The sequence below is a fragment of the Coregonus lavaretus genome (assembly GCF_964263955.1).
Source record: "Coregonus lavaretus genome assembly, chromosome: 8".
Classification (NCBI taxonomy): domain Eukaryota; kingdom Metazoa; phylum Chordata; class Actinopteri; order Salmoniformes; family Salmonidae; genus Coregonus; species Coregonus lavaretus.
This window is the reverse complement of record NC_139995.1, coordinates 45,076,542-45,091,889: the sequence shown is the minus strand read 5'-3', so window position 1 is coordinate 45,091,889 and position 15,348 is coordinate 45,076,542. Positions and strand designations below refer to the sequence as shown.

General features: G+C 42.1%; 1 protein-coding gene across 1 annotated transcript in view; it reads right to left on the bottom strand.

Moving 5' to 3' along the window:
* Window positions 1-470: 470 nt before the first annotated feature.
* LOC311134242 (inter-alpha-trypsin inhibitor heavy chain H3-like) overlaps window positions 471-15,348 on the bottom strand; it is a 135,311-nt gene continuing 120,433 nt past the window's right edge. Inside the window, exons 19-20 of the mRNA XM_084167863.1 lie at window positions 836-917; window positions 471-578 (exon numbers count right to left, since the gene is read on the bottom strand). Of these exons, the coding sequence (XP_084023989.1) occupies window positions 512-578; window positions 836-917 (149 nt within the window). The 3' untranslated portion in view covers window positions 471-511. The remainder of the gene's footprint in view (window positions 579-835; window positions 918-15,348) is intronic.

Here is a 15,348-nt window from a genome sequence, read left to right as displayed (position 1 = left end):
TTTAAATAATGTACAAATTATTTCTGACTTTTTAATGTGACTTGCTTCAGCAGTCACACTTTTAATATTGTACTCATATCTTTAGAACGCAACTCCTCTTACACCGTTAAAGCTAGAAACACCATTCAAACTTTTAAAATGTGCAAATTGAAGCAAGTCACACAGTTTTTCTTCAGGAAAAATACATTTCTAGCTCTTTATTGTTCCTCTGTGAGCTTGAGTTTCATCAGAAAGACAGCATTCATTGAAGAGAGTGGAATGCAACACAAAAGCCGTCAAACAGAAAAGGGATATTTATTCAACAATTAGTTTGTCACAAAATATTTTAGCTGCGTTATTATGTGAACTCATAGAACTCTATAAAGAAACCTCAGCTTTTATTGTTGCTCTTCTTAATTCTATAAACAGAATTACTGTATTTATAGTATTCATCAGTTGGTGATGGGAGCAACTACATGGTCAGTTAGAGTTGTGTGACGGCGAAGTCAGCTAGCTCCCCCTGTAGGGCAGACTAAAGAGGCAGCAACCAGCATGCCACGGTGGGGGCAGAGCGAACACTGAGATCCACAGCAGAGCTCCTACAACACACACACACACACACACACACACACACAATCCACAACACGGTTCTTAATATAATAGCGTATACAGAATACTCCAGTTTCCCTAAATATTCTCACAGAACCATACAATCAAACATAATCACCTAAATATAAACTCATTAAATACACTAAATACACATTATTGCTATAGATACACAGTATTAAAACACACAACCTATGAACAGTCAGATCACTATACATGCAGTTTGTTTCTAATAGACAGTTGAACTTACCTGGAGACTTCTACTTCTTTGTCCTGAATCTTCAGTTTCATTGTTGTTCCCTGGACCTCCTCATAGGCAACAGGTGGACAGGCTGTAACACACAGTACAAATACTGTCACTATGAGATACCTGGACCTGATACAATGGCTCCAAACTCTATGGCTAGCTATCTTAAATCAAATGGACAGTATGAAATTATACTGCGTTAACTAACGTATTTTCATCTGTGTCCTAGAATTTAAAGTTATGTTTTTAAAAATGTACACACTCACGTAGAAACAAAGAGAATATATAATGGCTATTGACTACAACATAAGGATCTGAAGTGGAGTGTTACTGATAATGTTTCACTCACCAATGATCCCGATAATGTTGTCTCCTGTCAGGCGTTGCCTCAGGACGGCCCACAGGAACTTGATTCCATTCCTCTCATAGAGCATGATGATAATCCGTGTTGACCTTATGGTGATGTCCATCTCCTTGTCCCGTAGGATCAGAGACACACTGTAGGAAGTGACATAACAAGGCTCAGATTGATCAATTAAGTCGACAAAAAATAGGACAAAAAAAGGGCTTAGTCTATTTTGATAAATATAGATAGGCTAAATGTATCTGTTTCACTGCAGCTTAAGCCTGTTGGATGAGGTAGCTACTAGCTAAGTTGAAACTGCTTGGGAAGAGCTAACTCTTATTGGTCACATGCGCCAAATACAACAGGTGCAGACATTACAGTGAAATGCTTACTTACAGCCCTTAACCAACAGTGCATTTATTTTAAACAAAAAAAAGTAAAAATAAAACAACAACAAACAAAAGTGTTGAGAAAAAAAGAGCAGAAGTAAAATAAAGTGACAGTAGGGAGGCTATATATACAGGGGGGTACCGTTGCAGAGTCAATGTGCGGGGGCACCGGCTAGTTGAGGTAGTTGAGGTAATATGTACATGCGGGTAGAGTTAAAGTGACTATGCATAAATACTTAACAGAGTAGCAGCAGCGTAAAAAGGATGGGGTGGGGGGGCAGTGCAAATAGTCCGGGTAGCCATGATTAGCTGTTCAGGAGTCTTATGGCTTGGGGGTAGAAGCTGTTGAGAAGTCTTTTGGACCTAGACTTGGCACTCCGGTACCGCTTGCCGTGCGGTAGCAGAGAGAACAGTCTATGACTAGGGTGGCTGGAGTCTTTGACAATTTTGAGGGCCTTCCTCTGACACCGCCTGGTATAGAGGTCCTGGATGGCAGGAAGCTTTGCCCCAGTGATGTACTGGGCCGTACGCACTACCCTCTGTAGTGCCTTGCGGTCGGAGGCCAAGCAGTTGCCATACCAGGCGGTGATGCAACCAGTCAGGATGCTCTCGATGGTGCAGCTGTAGAATTTTTTGAGGATCTGAGGACCCATGCCAAATCTTTTCAGTCTCCTGAGGGGGAATAGGCTTTGTCGTGCCCTCTTCACGACTGTCTTGGTGTGTTTGGACCATGATAGTTCGTTGGTGATGTGGACACCAAGGAACTTGAAGCTCTCAACCTGTTCCACTACAGCCCCGTCGATGAGAATGGGGGCGTGCTCAGTCCTCTTTTTTTTCCTGTAGTCCACAATCATCTCCTTTGTCTTGGTCACGTTGAGGGAGAGGTTGTTGTCCTTGCACCACACGGCCAGATCTCTGACCTCCTCCCTATAGGCTGTCTCATCGTTGTCGGTGATCAGGCCTACCACTGTTGTGTCGTCGGCAAACTTAATGATGGTGTTGGAGTCGTACCTGGCCATGCAGTCATGGGTGAACAGAGAGTACAGGAGGGGACTGAGCACGCACCCCTGAGGGGCCCCCGTGTTGAGGATCAGTGTGGCAGATGTGTTGTTACCTACCCTTACCACCTGGGGGCGGCCCGTCAGGAAGTCCAGGATCCAGTTGCAGAGGGAGGTGTTTAGTCCCAGGATCCTTAGCTTAGTGATGAGCTTAGAGGGCACTATGGTGTTGAATGCTGAGCTGTAGTCAATGAATAGCATTCTCACGTAGGTGTTCCTCTTGTCCAGGTGGGAAAGGGCAGTGTGGAGTGCAATAGAGATTGCATCATCTGTGGATCTGTTGGGGCGGTATGCAAATTGGAGTGGGTCTAGGGTTTCTGGGATAATGCTGTTGATGTGAGCCATCAGCTGAGTTCATCAATGTAGCTAGCTAATGATTTTAGAAAAGAAAAACTATATATTTGCCAGCTATATTTTAAAGACTTGTTACTTACTATTGAACACTTTTTGCCAAACGAGTTTGTTCCCCTGACTGTTTATTGATGAATTGGTAACTGAAAAAGAGGCAAAAAGGCAGTTGTTTTGGTACAATTTGGCTGATAAAGAATAGGCTTGTACATTTTTTACATTTACATTTTAGTCATTTAGCAGACACTCTTATCCAGAGCGACATACAGGAGCAATTAGGGTTAAGTGCCTTGCTCAAGGGCACATCGACAGATGTTTCACCTAGTCGGCTCGGGGATTAGAACCAGCGACCTTTCGGTTACTGGCACTTGTACATGTGCAGTATATATATGTGCATGTATACTGTACATTAGTGTTTATAAATAATAAAATAAATAAATTCAAATGTTTCATTAGTTAGCTAAGTTACTGGCTGAGTAGGTACATTGTTATTCATGTTTTTGTTGTTATTGCATTTCAGATGGAGGGGGAGTAAATTCCCTAGAAAGGAGCATGCTGACAGACATGGAAGAAAGCTGTTGTTGAACAGCAGAGGTATTACAGTCAAAGCTTATGAACTGAATATTGTGTGTGAATTGCCCATTTATATAATTGGCACTAAACAAAAAGGTTGGATTGTTCAGCAACATGAGCAGTAAATGCTAACATAGATTTGGTGATGAAAGGTATGTCACGGAGGTGACTATGTATCTATTAGAAGCTGCCCCCATACATTGCATTATACACTGGGTATACCAAACATTAAGAACACCTTCCTAATATTGAGTTGCACCCCCTTTTGCCCTTAGAACAGCCTCAATTTGTCAGGGCATGAACTCTACAAGGTGTCAAAAGCGTTCCACAGGGATGCTGGCCCATGTTGACTCCAATGCTTCCCACAGTTGTGTCAAGTTGGCTGGATGTCTTTGGGTTCGCCCAGACAAATATAAGGTCCACATCTCCTTGCCCCTGGTAACTCTTCTCCCTGTTGATCACAGGAGTAATTATAACACGTCACTGATTGGGACCTGGGAGTTGCTTGCACCTGTTCTTTATTTAAGGTGAACGCCAGAAGCAGCACGCCATCGATGTGAGCTGGGAGCAGCGTTGCTGCGGAGCCGAGGTGACTGAGGAGAATGCATGCTGTTGCTGGAGCAGACCTGAATCATTGTTGAAACGGAGAGAGAAGGCCTTAATGGGAATTAGGAAGGTGAACGTGTCACCCTTCCCAAAGCTAAGTACCTCTCAATATCCAACTCTACCTTAGTGCCTGATAGAGCTGTATTCCGACATTCTCTACTGTGTTGCGTGCTACGCACTCATTAATGCCAGTGTGCCTGTGGATTGAGCCTATAGCTGCTGTGTGACCTGACGGGAGTACCAACTAAGAAGCAACAAGTCACTGTGGACCGGATTGACGGCTGCCGGCGAGTGAACGGAGCGGAGGCCTTTTGGGAAATTGGGAAGGTGAACGCTTCACCTTTCCCAAAGCTAAGTACCTCTCCATATTCCATTTCCAACATTTCACCTGAAAGCACTGCCTGCCGACGTTCTCTACTGCTTTGTGTACGCACTCCAATGCACCTACTTGTGAACCGGAGAGGAGGCCTTTGGGATACTGGGAGGGTGAAGCACATTCACCCTTCCCTAAGTAGCCTACCCTTCTCATTCCATCCACACCAGTATAGACTCCCAACTGGGGCGAATTCCTTTTGATCGCACTGGACAAGTCATTATGGATTATAGTGACTTTTCTGCCTGAACACTCCCCGCTCACATCTGAACTATTTTAGTCAGTAGGTTCTCACTACTGGCTCTTACTACAAAGACAATTGAAAACCTGTTATTTTGTGAATAGACATTATTGGCCTTTATTGATACCAGATAACGTTACTTGAGCCACTATGCCCTGCCTCCATTTATTTTGGTTTAAATTACTGTATCAAGTCTTGTTGATTTTCCAATTAAGTTTGTTTAATTCTATTTACTATTTCCACATTGTTTGTTTTTGCTTTGATATGATTATACTCCTTTCCTTAGTTCTATTGTGATTTTGTTTAATCATTTTTGGAGAGGTATTGTGGAGGTTTATTGTACTAAGCCCCTACGGCGTCTCAGCACTGACAGAATCTTTGTCTTTCACTCAGTACAACACAACCCAGGAGAGGCCTGCTGTGAACACTGGCTTGGATCCCTCAGAGCGTCCCTGCTGTGGTGGGACCACAGAACGCTACTCAAGGACTTTTAAAATAGGACTTTTACATTTGATATTTTTGGACTTGTCCACTTGGGACTTTTAGCTATTGTTAAATAAATATTGTGTGGAACACCCTTCTGTCTCTGGTGTGTGTTTTGAAGGTCTACATATCTTGTAACCACCCATTCATAGAAACTGATATAAATGCAAGAACTGACGTATATTCACTTGTCTATTGTCCCATTCATCAATCTGGTCTTTGAAATACAATGTACAGTATTTTACTCGATACACCTGTGTGATGTGTCTAATATACATTAATAAAATGTATTCACCTTGGACATGAGACTTGAATCAATTCTTTTGAACTTTTGAATTCTACACTCTAAGTGTTGTCTTGATTGATAAAGTCGGCATGTTTGATTTTTTGGTTACCATAGTTAGTAAAAATGAAGACCAACAGGCTATTCAAAAGTTATGATTTTGTAACCTAATTATTTAAAATAAATTAACATGCACAGTTTATACACAGCTTTATTGCATTAATCATCCCCAAATTCGGCCATTGAAAGCCTTGACCATTGCACCCTTCCTCAGAGAACGACCTGCTGAGAGCTGACAACAGGGTGGCATGTTTTTTGATGTACTGCTCTAGAGTTCCATTGCCCAGCAGACTCACCTGGGGACAGGGGGAAAGACATGTTAGTTTTTATTAAATCTGGGAGACTTTTAGAGGGAGGAGAGAGCATGAGTCTTGAATTGAGTACAATAAATCCAACCAGTGACCCTTGATTAGATGCTATATCACACAGACAGCAACAGTGAAGGTGCATAAGTATACTATTATGAGTATACTACTACTTCTCTGTGCTCTGGAGAGATCGCAGGTAGTTGGTCAGAAGGCTCTGGAGGTCCTTGGAATATTCTGTCTGTTTCACCTGGAGAGAGATGGATAGAAGTACTGAGTGTGCTTGAAATAAAGGGAGCAAGAGAGTTAACATGTAACAAGTATTACATTGATTATTGAGGACTATTATGGGGCCTTCAAATCAGACAAATGGATGCGTAAAAGACGCAGTAACTCATTGGTTTTCAATGGGAGGAGTGTGTTGGGGGAGGCCCTAGCATTGTGTCTGTCAGAAAAGTTGCAAAGACATATCCATTGAAAACGTAAAGCAGTGTTTCTCCTCACCAAACACCTGTGTCGGACATGCATTTCATGCATTTTGATTTGAAGGCAGCCTTACTCTGTTGTTCAAGTTGTTCAAGTATCTTCATGTCTGTAACTTCGCTCTTACTGGGTGAGTTCGTTGTGCATGGCCCACTGCCCCGGGTGGCTGGAGATTTCACTTAAGGACCAATGGAATGGTGTAAAATGTGCAAACTCCACCCACCCAGGGCACCGGGCAATGTTAAACTAACTGGCCCATTCTCTCTGACCCCTAAGCCCTCACCCGTGACCTCCCATTTGCCCAGGGCATCCTGTTTAACCCTCTAATCACAGTCTCTCTGACATGAAGTTACTCCAGTAGACAGGTTAATGGTGCATATGGCTTCTCCACTCCTCATTTGAGTGGAGTTTTAGTTCTTCAAATTGTATCGGTAGGGAGCCCAGCGCCTAAGGGGTTGGACCTATAACCGAAACGTGGCTGCTTTGAATCCCGGGCCAGGCACTAGAAAAAAGGAGGGAATTGATCTGGCAACTGGAGGGCTGCTGAGTTCACATCCTAAAGACATTCCCCTATTGTTGGGCCCTTGAGCAAGACCAATAACACCTCAACATGCTCTCCATTCAGGGGCGCTGCACTGCAGCTTGTGTGCCGTCATGACTTACTGACATTGACATGGAGTGCTCCATGTTCCTGCTGACAGCAGGCCTTAACCTGGATGGATCTATCTCTATCAGGCTTCTTGGAAATCAGATGACAAACCTGCATGGATTAGCAAAAGAAAATGGTACTTGTATTTAGACAATTGTAGTTGACAACCACAGTTTTTTTAAAGAGGAGTGTACAGGTTTTTGTTTTTCACTCTACTAACACTTCACTGAACTAATTATGGTCTAAATTGAAGACCACAATTAGTTGAATGAGATGTTTGTGCTAGGCAAGAATAAAAACGTGCGCACAGTTCAGTCCCCTGGGACTAGGGTTGCAAAAATCCAGTAACTTTCCCAAAATCCCCAGGTTTTCCAGAAATCCTGGTTGGAGGTTTCCAGATTTCCTGCTTATTCCCTCCTGATTCCTGGAGTCTTCCAACCGTTTCTTCTGGAAGACCAGGGGATTTTGGGAAAGTTACCAGCTTTTTGCAACTGGGACAGAAAATCACCCATGTCTGTATTATATAATGAGAGCCATAAGTTACTGTACAATGAGATGACAATTCTGATTGATATAACATTTGTGGATCTACAGGTAACTATGGATCGCCGTTTGGGTCTTTGCGTGTCAAAAAGGATACGTCAAATAACACTACTTAACGTGTCAAATAAGCTTGTTGACCAATCAGGACCTGAATATGACTGCACGTCACATAACAATTTAACACGTTCATACACTTTGTTACATAGATATTACACATTGATTACACTATTATTCGTATTTCATATGTCACAACGTCTTATCGATACGTATGCTATGATGCTGGTAAAGTTGTCTCGCGCACCTGCCCTTCCCCAAGCCCTGGACAGTGCTGGTCATAAAAAAAGCTAGCTAACTTTAGCTGATGGATGCAAACAATGTTCTTCCCCAAAAACATAGCAAAACGATATAATCTGTTTCATTAGCTATAGTTAGCTAGCTAACTATCTAGCTAGGTGTCATCATCTAAAATACCCCTAATTTATAAAACTGTTCTTATTTGATTAATGGTGGTGGGACCCACCTATGTGAGACTAGCCACAATAAGGATTAGCCACAATAGTGGAATTTGCGGTTAGCCTTCACAATAAAAGTATGTCATTGACAGTGATGCAAATTAATACAAATAGTGGAATTATGCCATGGATCCTGCTAAATGAGGTTGGATTGTTGTTATATAAATTCAACAAAATAAAGTAATTTGTTAATTTGACAAAAATCTGTTGAAATCACACTGGATGTATTAGACTTTAGAATTGCATATTTATTTCACTGTACAGCCTTACCTATGGATTATGGATCAATGACATGGGGTATCAGTCTACTCAGTGACACCCAGAGAACAACGTTGATAGAGCATGGCGTTTGCAACGCCAGGGTTGTGGGTTCAATTCCCACGGGGGGCCAGTATAAAAAAAAAAATGTATTCACTAACTGTAAGTTGCTCTGGATAAGAGTGTCTGCTAAATGACTAAAATGTAAATGTAAAATGTTTGGCAACTCGAACCTTCAGATCCCTCCACAGATTTTCTATGGGATTAAGGTCTGGAGACTGGCTAGGCCACACCAGGACCTTAATGTGCTCTTTCTTGAGCCACTCCTTTGTTGCCTTGGCCGTGTGTTTTGGGTCATTGTCATGCTGGAATACCCATCCACGACCCATTTTCAATGCCCTGGCTGAGGGAAGGAGGTTCTCACCCAAGATTTGACGGTACATGGCCCCGTCCATCGTCCCTTTGATGCGGTAAAGTTGTCCTGTCCCCTTAGCAGAAAAACACCCCCAAAGCATAATGTTTCCATCTCCATGTTTGACGGTGGGGATGGTGTTCTTGGGGTCATAGGCAGCATTCCTCCTCGTCCAAACACGGCGAGTTGAGTTGATGCCAAAGAGCTCGATTTTGGTCTCATCTGACCACAACTTTCACCAAGTTCTCCTCTGAATCATTCAGATGTTCATTGACAAACTTCAGACGGGCCTGTATATGTGCTTCCTTGAGCAGGGGGACCTTGCAGGCGCTGCAGGATTTCAGTCCTTCACGGCGTAATGTGTTACCAATTGTTTTCTTGGTGACTATGGTCCCAGCTGCATTGAGATCATTGACAAGATCCTCCCGTGCAGTTCTGGGCTGATTCCTCACCATTCTTATGATCATTGCAACTCCACGAGGTGAGAACTTGCATGGAGCCCCAGGCCAAGGGAGATTGACAGTTATTTTGTGTTTCTTCTATTTGCGAATAATCGCACCAACTGTTGTCACCTTCTCATCAAGCTGCTTGGCGATGGCCTTGTAGCCCATTCCAGCCTTGTGTAGGTCTACAATCTTGTCCCTGACATCCTTGGAGAGCTCTTTGGTCTTGGCCATGGTGGAGAGTTTGGAATCTGATTGATTGATTGCTTCTGTGGACAGGTGTCTTTTATACAGGTAACAAACTGAGATTAGGAGCACTCCCTTTAAGAGTGTGCTCCTAATCTCAGCTCGTTACCTGTATAAAAAGACACCTGGGAGCCAGAAATCTTTCTGATTGAGAGGGGGTCAAATACTTATTTCCCTCATTAAAATGCAAATCAATTTATAACATTTTTGACATGCGTTTTTCTGGATTTTTTTGTTGTTATTCTGTCTCTCACTGTTCAAATAAACCTACCATTAAAACTATAGACGGATCATTTCTTTGTCAGTGGGAAAACTTACAAAATCAGCAGGGGATCAAATACTTTTTTCCCCTCACTGTACTATGTGTATTGACCACTATTCCAGAGGAAAAACAATACAACCTGGATGTTTTGGAGTCTGATAACTCTGAGGAGGACGTTGGGAAAAAAGCTCTTGGTACTGAGTAGACTGACACCCCATTTAATTAATCCCCAATCCTTAGGTAAGGCTGTACAGTGCAATATGAATGTCAATACGCACAATAGGCTGACTGGGGAGGTGGTTTCACACAGGCACAGTCCCGCGATAAGAGCTACAATGCTAATATTTGCATAAATTCTTCACAGTTGTGTTCTGTGGGTGTCACTGAGTAGACTGATACCCAATTTCATTGCTCCACATTCCAACCTTGTTTAACATATATTGCATGATTTCACCAATTGTAACCTTCTGCGTCACTTTCAAAGAGGTACTGTGATGTTGAGACAACGATGCTGATATGCTGTGTTGACAAGGAATCTGCTGACACTGTACTTTGATTATAAAGGTTTATTATATCAAAAGTTTTCAGCGTCAATTTACAGATTTCTGCAGAATCTGGAGAACAACTAACCCAATCTCAAATATGATTATTCTCCCCGTCCTTTGTTGAAAACCTGATATATATCCTATGTAACATAAGATGGGTGTTTTGAATAGACCAATCCCTGGCTTCCACATATCCAAGTCTCCTCTGTTTCAGGGGGCCCCTATAGTGATGCTTTCCAGATGTTTCAGCAAGGCAGAGTAAAATTCATCTAACACACCATTTGCAAACGTCAGCCAAAATTATAAACTGTTCAGATACTACATATTTCCCCCCTTCGAGACTAATTAAGTCTCGAAAACAAAAAGAATAGGATTATGACAAACAACAATTTTTATTACATCAGGCTTCTTGATTAACTTTAGCAATAAAACAAAATGTATGGAGAATAAACGAATTTTGATGTAGACAAATTTTCATGGAGTGTAAACAAATTTTTATGGAGTGTAAACACATTTTTATGGAGTGTAAACACATTTTTATGGAGTGTGAGAGCGAAAAACCTGTCTGGCAGCTTTCATTCCAAATATCCATCAATCAATCAAGACAGGAAAAATCTCTCACGGCCCCTCTGCCCCAGGCTACCACCTAAGTACTCCAGATCAATTTATAAATCTTTATCAATGCATTTTAAGCTATGATGCAATTGAATACACATGAAAACCTCAGAAAACAAAATACAATCAAAAATGTCCACATTCAGGCTGGTCGACCCATCGGACCCTCCTGTGGATTCTCTCTGTCCCTGCCTAGACCCAATATCCCTAAGCATCCACAAAAAAAAAAAATATCTGAGGTCCCCACATGTACCCAACAACAGAAAACATCATTCTTCAAAAATTTTATACAGAAAGAATATGACACAAATTATGTATTACACATGCAAATATGTATATAAATCATTGCAGACACTGAAATGTAGTCCCCTGCACTGCATCTTCTCAGCAGTGTCGACTTTCAATGCAACGTCGATGATGGAATCTGAACATTTCCACACCGTCCTTGTTCAACTTCCTCCAGTCCATTCATATTGTCCATGTTTGAGTATTTGAATCCCACTCTACACATCCCCATATTCTTCTGGAAGAAAAGAAAACACCAACCAGTATCTTTTGCAAAGCAACACATGCAAATTAAACATCAATATCAAAAATAATATCAAAATGATATACTGTATATAAATGAATCACATTCCATTTCCCCCCTTTGATTCATAAGAAAACACTAAACATCACAACAAAATGCAAAGAAATGTGAAAATTATCGCACAATCAGATATTCAAAATTTCCTAGAGTTACTTCAACCCTAGTTTTCCTAACATTTTGGTCTGACTTTTTTTCCCAATTTTTGAAAAATCAATTTCACTGATTTATCCACTAAACTCTTTCCCATTTTCGGAGGATATTAAATCGGGAAATCCCCACCTGCTTATGACTTCTTTACAACCCACTTAGCTTCTTTTCGCTTGGTTGCACAGGCCTCCGGCCATCGTGAAAATATATCTACAACCACCAGCATATATCATTTCCCTTCAACTGGTTTTATCATATCAACAAATTCGACAACCAACTCACACATAGGACCTCTCGGTGTAGGAATGTGACCAGGAAGAACAGTCACACCCCTGCGAACATTATTTTTCAGACAGATTGTGCACCTGCCTATGACATAGTCAACCTTTTCAAGCAAATATGGTGCCCAAAAACCTTTCTCCTAACCTCCCCCCTTGCAACATGAGCCAACCCATGTGCTTCCTGAATCATCAGGCCTAATAGGTCTAGAGGCGTTACTATCAACCCCTCATGGTTTCTCCAAAGACCAGTAGCATCTTTGACAGCACCTCGGTCTAGCCATAACTGTTTGTCAATCGTAGAAGCAGCTTCCTACATCAAAATCACATCCTTAAGCATAATTTTGTCTTCCAAGTCCACTCCATGAGTGACCAGAAAAACCTTGCCCAATTTGCCCGCTCCTGTGACGGCTTTTGCAGCTTCATCTGCAGCTTTGTTCCCTTGTGTGACTTTTGACACATCTGTTTTATGAGCTGCACACTTAGCTAACGCTATCTCTTTAGGCTTCATCATAGCATGCAACAATTTCATTATTTGCGCATGATGTTGTATCGGAGAACCATCTGTTTAAACCCTCGACCTTTCCACACTGCTCCAAACAAATGACATACACTACGTGCATATGCAGAATCAGTATATATTGTCACTCGCTTTCCTTCTGCTAACAAATATGCTTCTGTTAGCTCCACAAGTTCAGCAAGTTGTGCGGACGCAGGCTGTGGTATTACTTCAGCCTTTTCAACAACAAATCCAGTTCCTTGGGCTTTAACTACTGCATAGCCAGCACACAATTTATCTCCCACACGATGGCAAGACCCATCAGTCCAATACTCCAGGTCTGCCTCACGTAATGGAAAGGCTTGTAAATCTGATCTAAGCCTCTAGTATTTTTCTGCTTCTTGAACACAATCATGTGGCTCACCATCCTCTGAAGTTGGCAAATTCTCGGCTGGATTCACCGTATCACACCTCACTAGGGTGACATCTTCCTGCTCTAAGAGCCTATGATAGTCTCTGAGCCAAGGCATAGTCAATGTATATTTTCCATAGTTCAGAAGATTTCTGAGACTATGATGGGTAAGAATTGTTACTGGGTAACCCATCGTAACAGATGATGCTTTGTCATACATTGAATATACTCCCACCATTGCTCTGTAGCACAGTGGTAGCCCTAGTTCTACTTCTGAATAGGCAGTAGAGTAGTAGGAAATAGGTTGAGGATTCGTCCCTGTACCTGTCGGCTGACAAAGAACTGCACATGCATATTTACCTCCAGTAGAAGTAGACACATATAGCAAGAAATTCTTAGATTAGTCTGGTAGTATGAGTGCAGGTGCCTCCTGTAACCTCTGTTTGATCGTTTCAAATGCCACAAGGCCTTCCTGTGTCCAGGAAAGATTGCTATGGAGTTGTCCATTCCCAGTATCTTTAACCATAGCTCTCAAAGGTCCCGTCAAACTAGCATAGCTCTCAACCCAAGCTGAAGAATAACCAGCAATACCAAGAAATGTCATCATCTCTCTGACAGTTCTAGGCTTCGGAGCCTTACGAATAGCTTCCAATTGACTGTCCGAAATGCTTCTGTGTCCATGCATTATTTTCTGACCCAAATAAACAACCGTCTCCTGGCAATATTGCAACTTTTTCTGTGAAACCTTATGCCCCTTTTCTGCCAATATCTGTTGCAATTTAATTGAGTCTTTATGACATGTTTCCTCATTCTGTGAGCAGATAATTATATCATCCACGTACTGAATGACAGTGCTTTGCAATATCTGATCTATCCCTACCAAATCTTCCTTCAGTACTTTATTGAAAATGTGAGGGCTATGCTTGTACCCCTGTGGCAATCTACTGTACTCATAGAACTGTCCCTTATATGTGAACCCAAATAAACCCTGATTTTCTACACTAAGTGGAACACTAAAAAATGCACCACATAAGTCTAACACTGTGAAATGTGTCGCATCAGGAGGAATTTGGGCTAACAAGGTATGCGGGTCTGGCACTTCTGCTGGAAAATCAGTCACTACCTCATTCACCGCTCTCAAATCATGAACCACACGATAAGTTTAATCGGGTTTCTTCAAAGGCAACAAAGGTGTGTTACTCTGAGGATTTTTTATTGTCTTCAAAACACCTGCTTTCGAAAGTCCTTCAATTTGTGGTTCGATCCATTGGATTGCTTCATCTTTCAATGAATACTGATTCATCTAAGGAGGTCTGGCTCCTGGTCGAAGTTCAACTTTCACTGGTTGGGCTGATTTCACAAGTCCAATATCGGCACTGTGTTGAGACCACAAACATTCTGGAACTTGTTGCAACATCTCCTCTTTCATAGGGTCTGAATCCATCTTCACACTGCAAATAGATTCATGTGTCATCCGTACAGCTTGTGGCTGTCCTTGTCCTTGAGCCGAAATCATGATTTTGAGAAATCACTGATCCAAGGTCACATGTGGCACACGCTTCTCAATCTCAAATTCTTTATCCAGATAATCGTCTGTGTTTATCTTCATAGCTGCTCCTTGTGTTCCTAAAATTATGCAACATGAGCTGAGTTGAACTTTCTTTGGTTGATGACTCAACCATTCCTTTGAGTTCGATTGGGCAGCATTCTTGAAATACTTGAGCGTACAATGAAATGGATATTCTGGAAGCCTCGCACGTGGCATGTTTGCCATAATGAATTTCTCCCATTTCTTAGCCTGCTTCAAAAAATCTGCACTGAGATTTCCAATCCAAAATACTGAAGAAGAATCCATCTCTGTCGTCATCAACAATTGGTAAACCGTTTCTTTTGGCACTTCTACCAGACAGCCGTCTGGCGTACATTTTATTGTACAGTTCAATCTACACAATGCATCTCTTCCCAACAATGCAATAGGTGTATGTTCCGATACCAGTATGGGTATTGTAATTTTCAGATTTTTATAGCAGAGCTCAATTGGTTCCGTAAGAGGAATCAGCTGTTTCACTCCCTCAAATCCGATTGTCCTAATTAGTTGATTGGACATGGGAAGATGTGTAGCATCTTCAGGCCGAACACAGGTGAAAGCAGCTCCGCTATCCGCCATCACTTCCAATGGTCGATTCTTTACATTCACCTCAATTGTTTGATCTTTTTCCGGTCCTGATGCTACCAGCTGACACCCCCCTTTCGGATCTTCTGGGCACCTCTAGAATCCTTGCTCCGGGCCCCTATAAGGGTTCACCGGTCCTCCAAATGATCTTGACTGGCCCCTGTATCTTCCTCTGAAATTCCCTCTGGTGTTTCCTCCTGGCCCATTACACTCACGGGCAAAGTGACCAACTTGTCCACAATTATAACACACTTCTGAAGATTGCTGGAAGTATGGCTTAAATCTTCCTCCTCTTCTTCTTCCTAAGCCTTCTCATCCTCTTCCTCTCCAATTCTGTGTCTGTCCAGAAACTGGCTGTGGATATGAAACAACTGATCCCACTAAT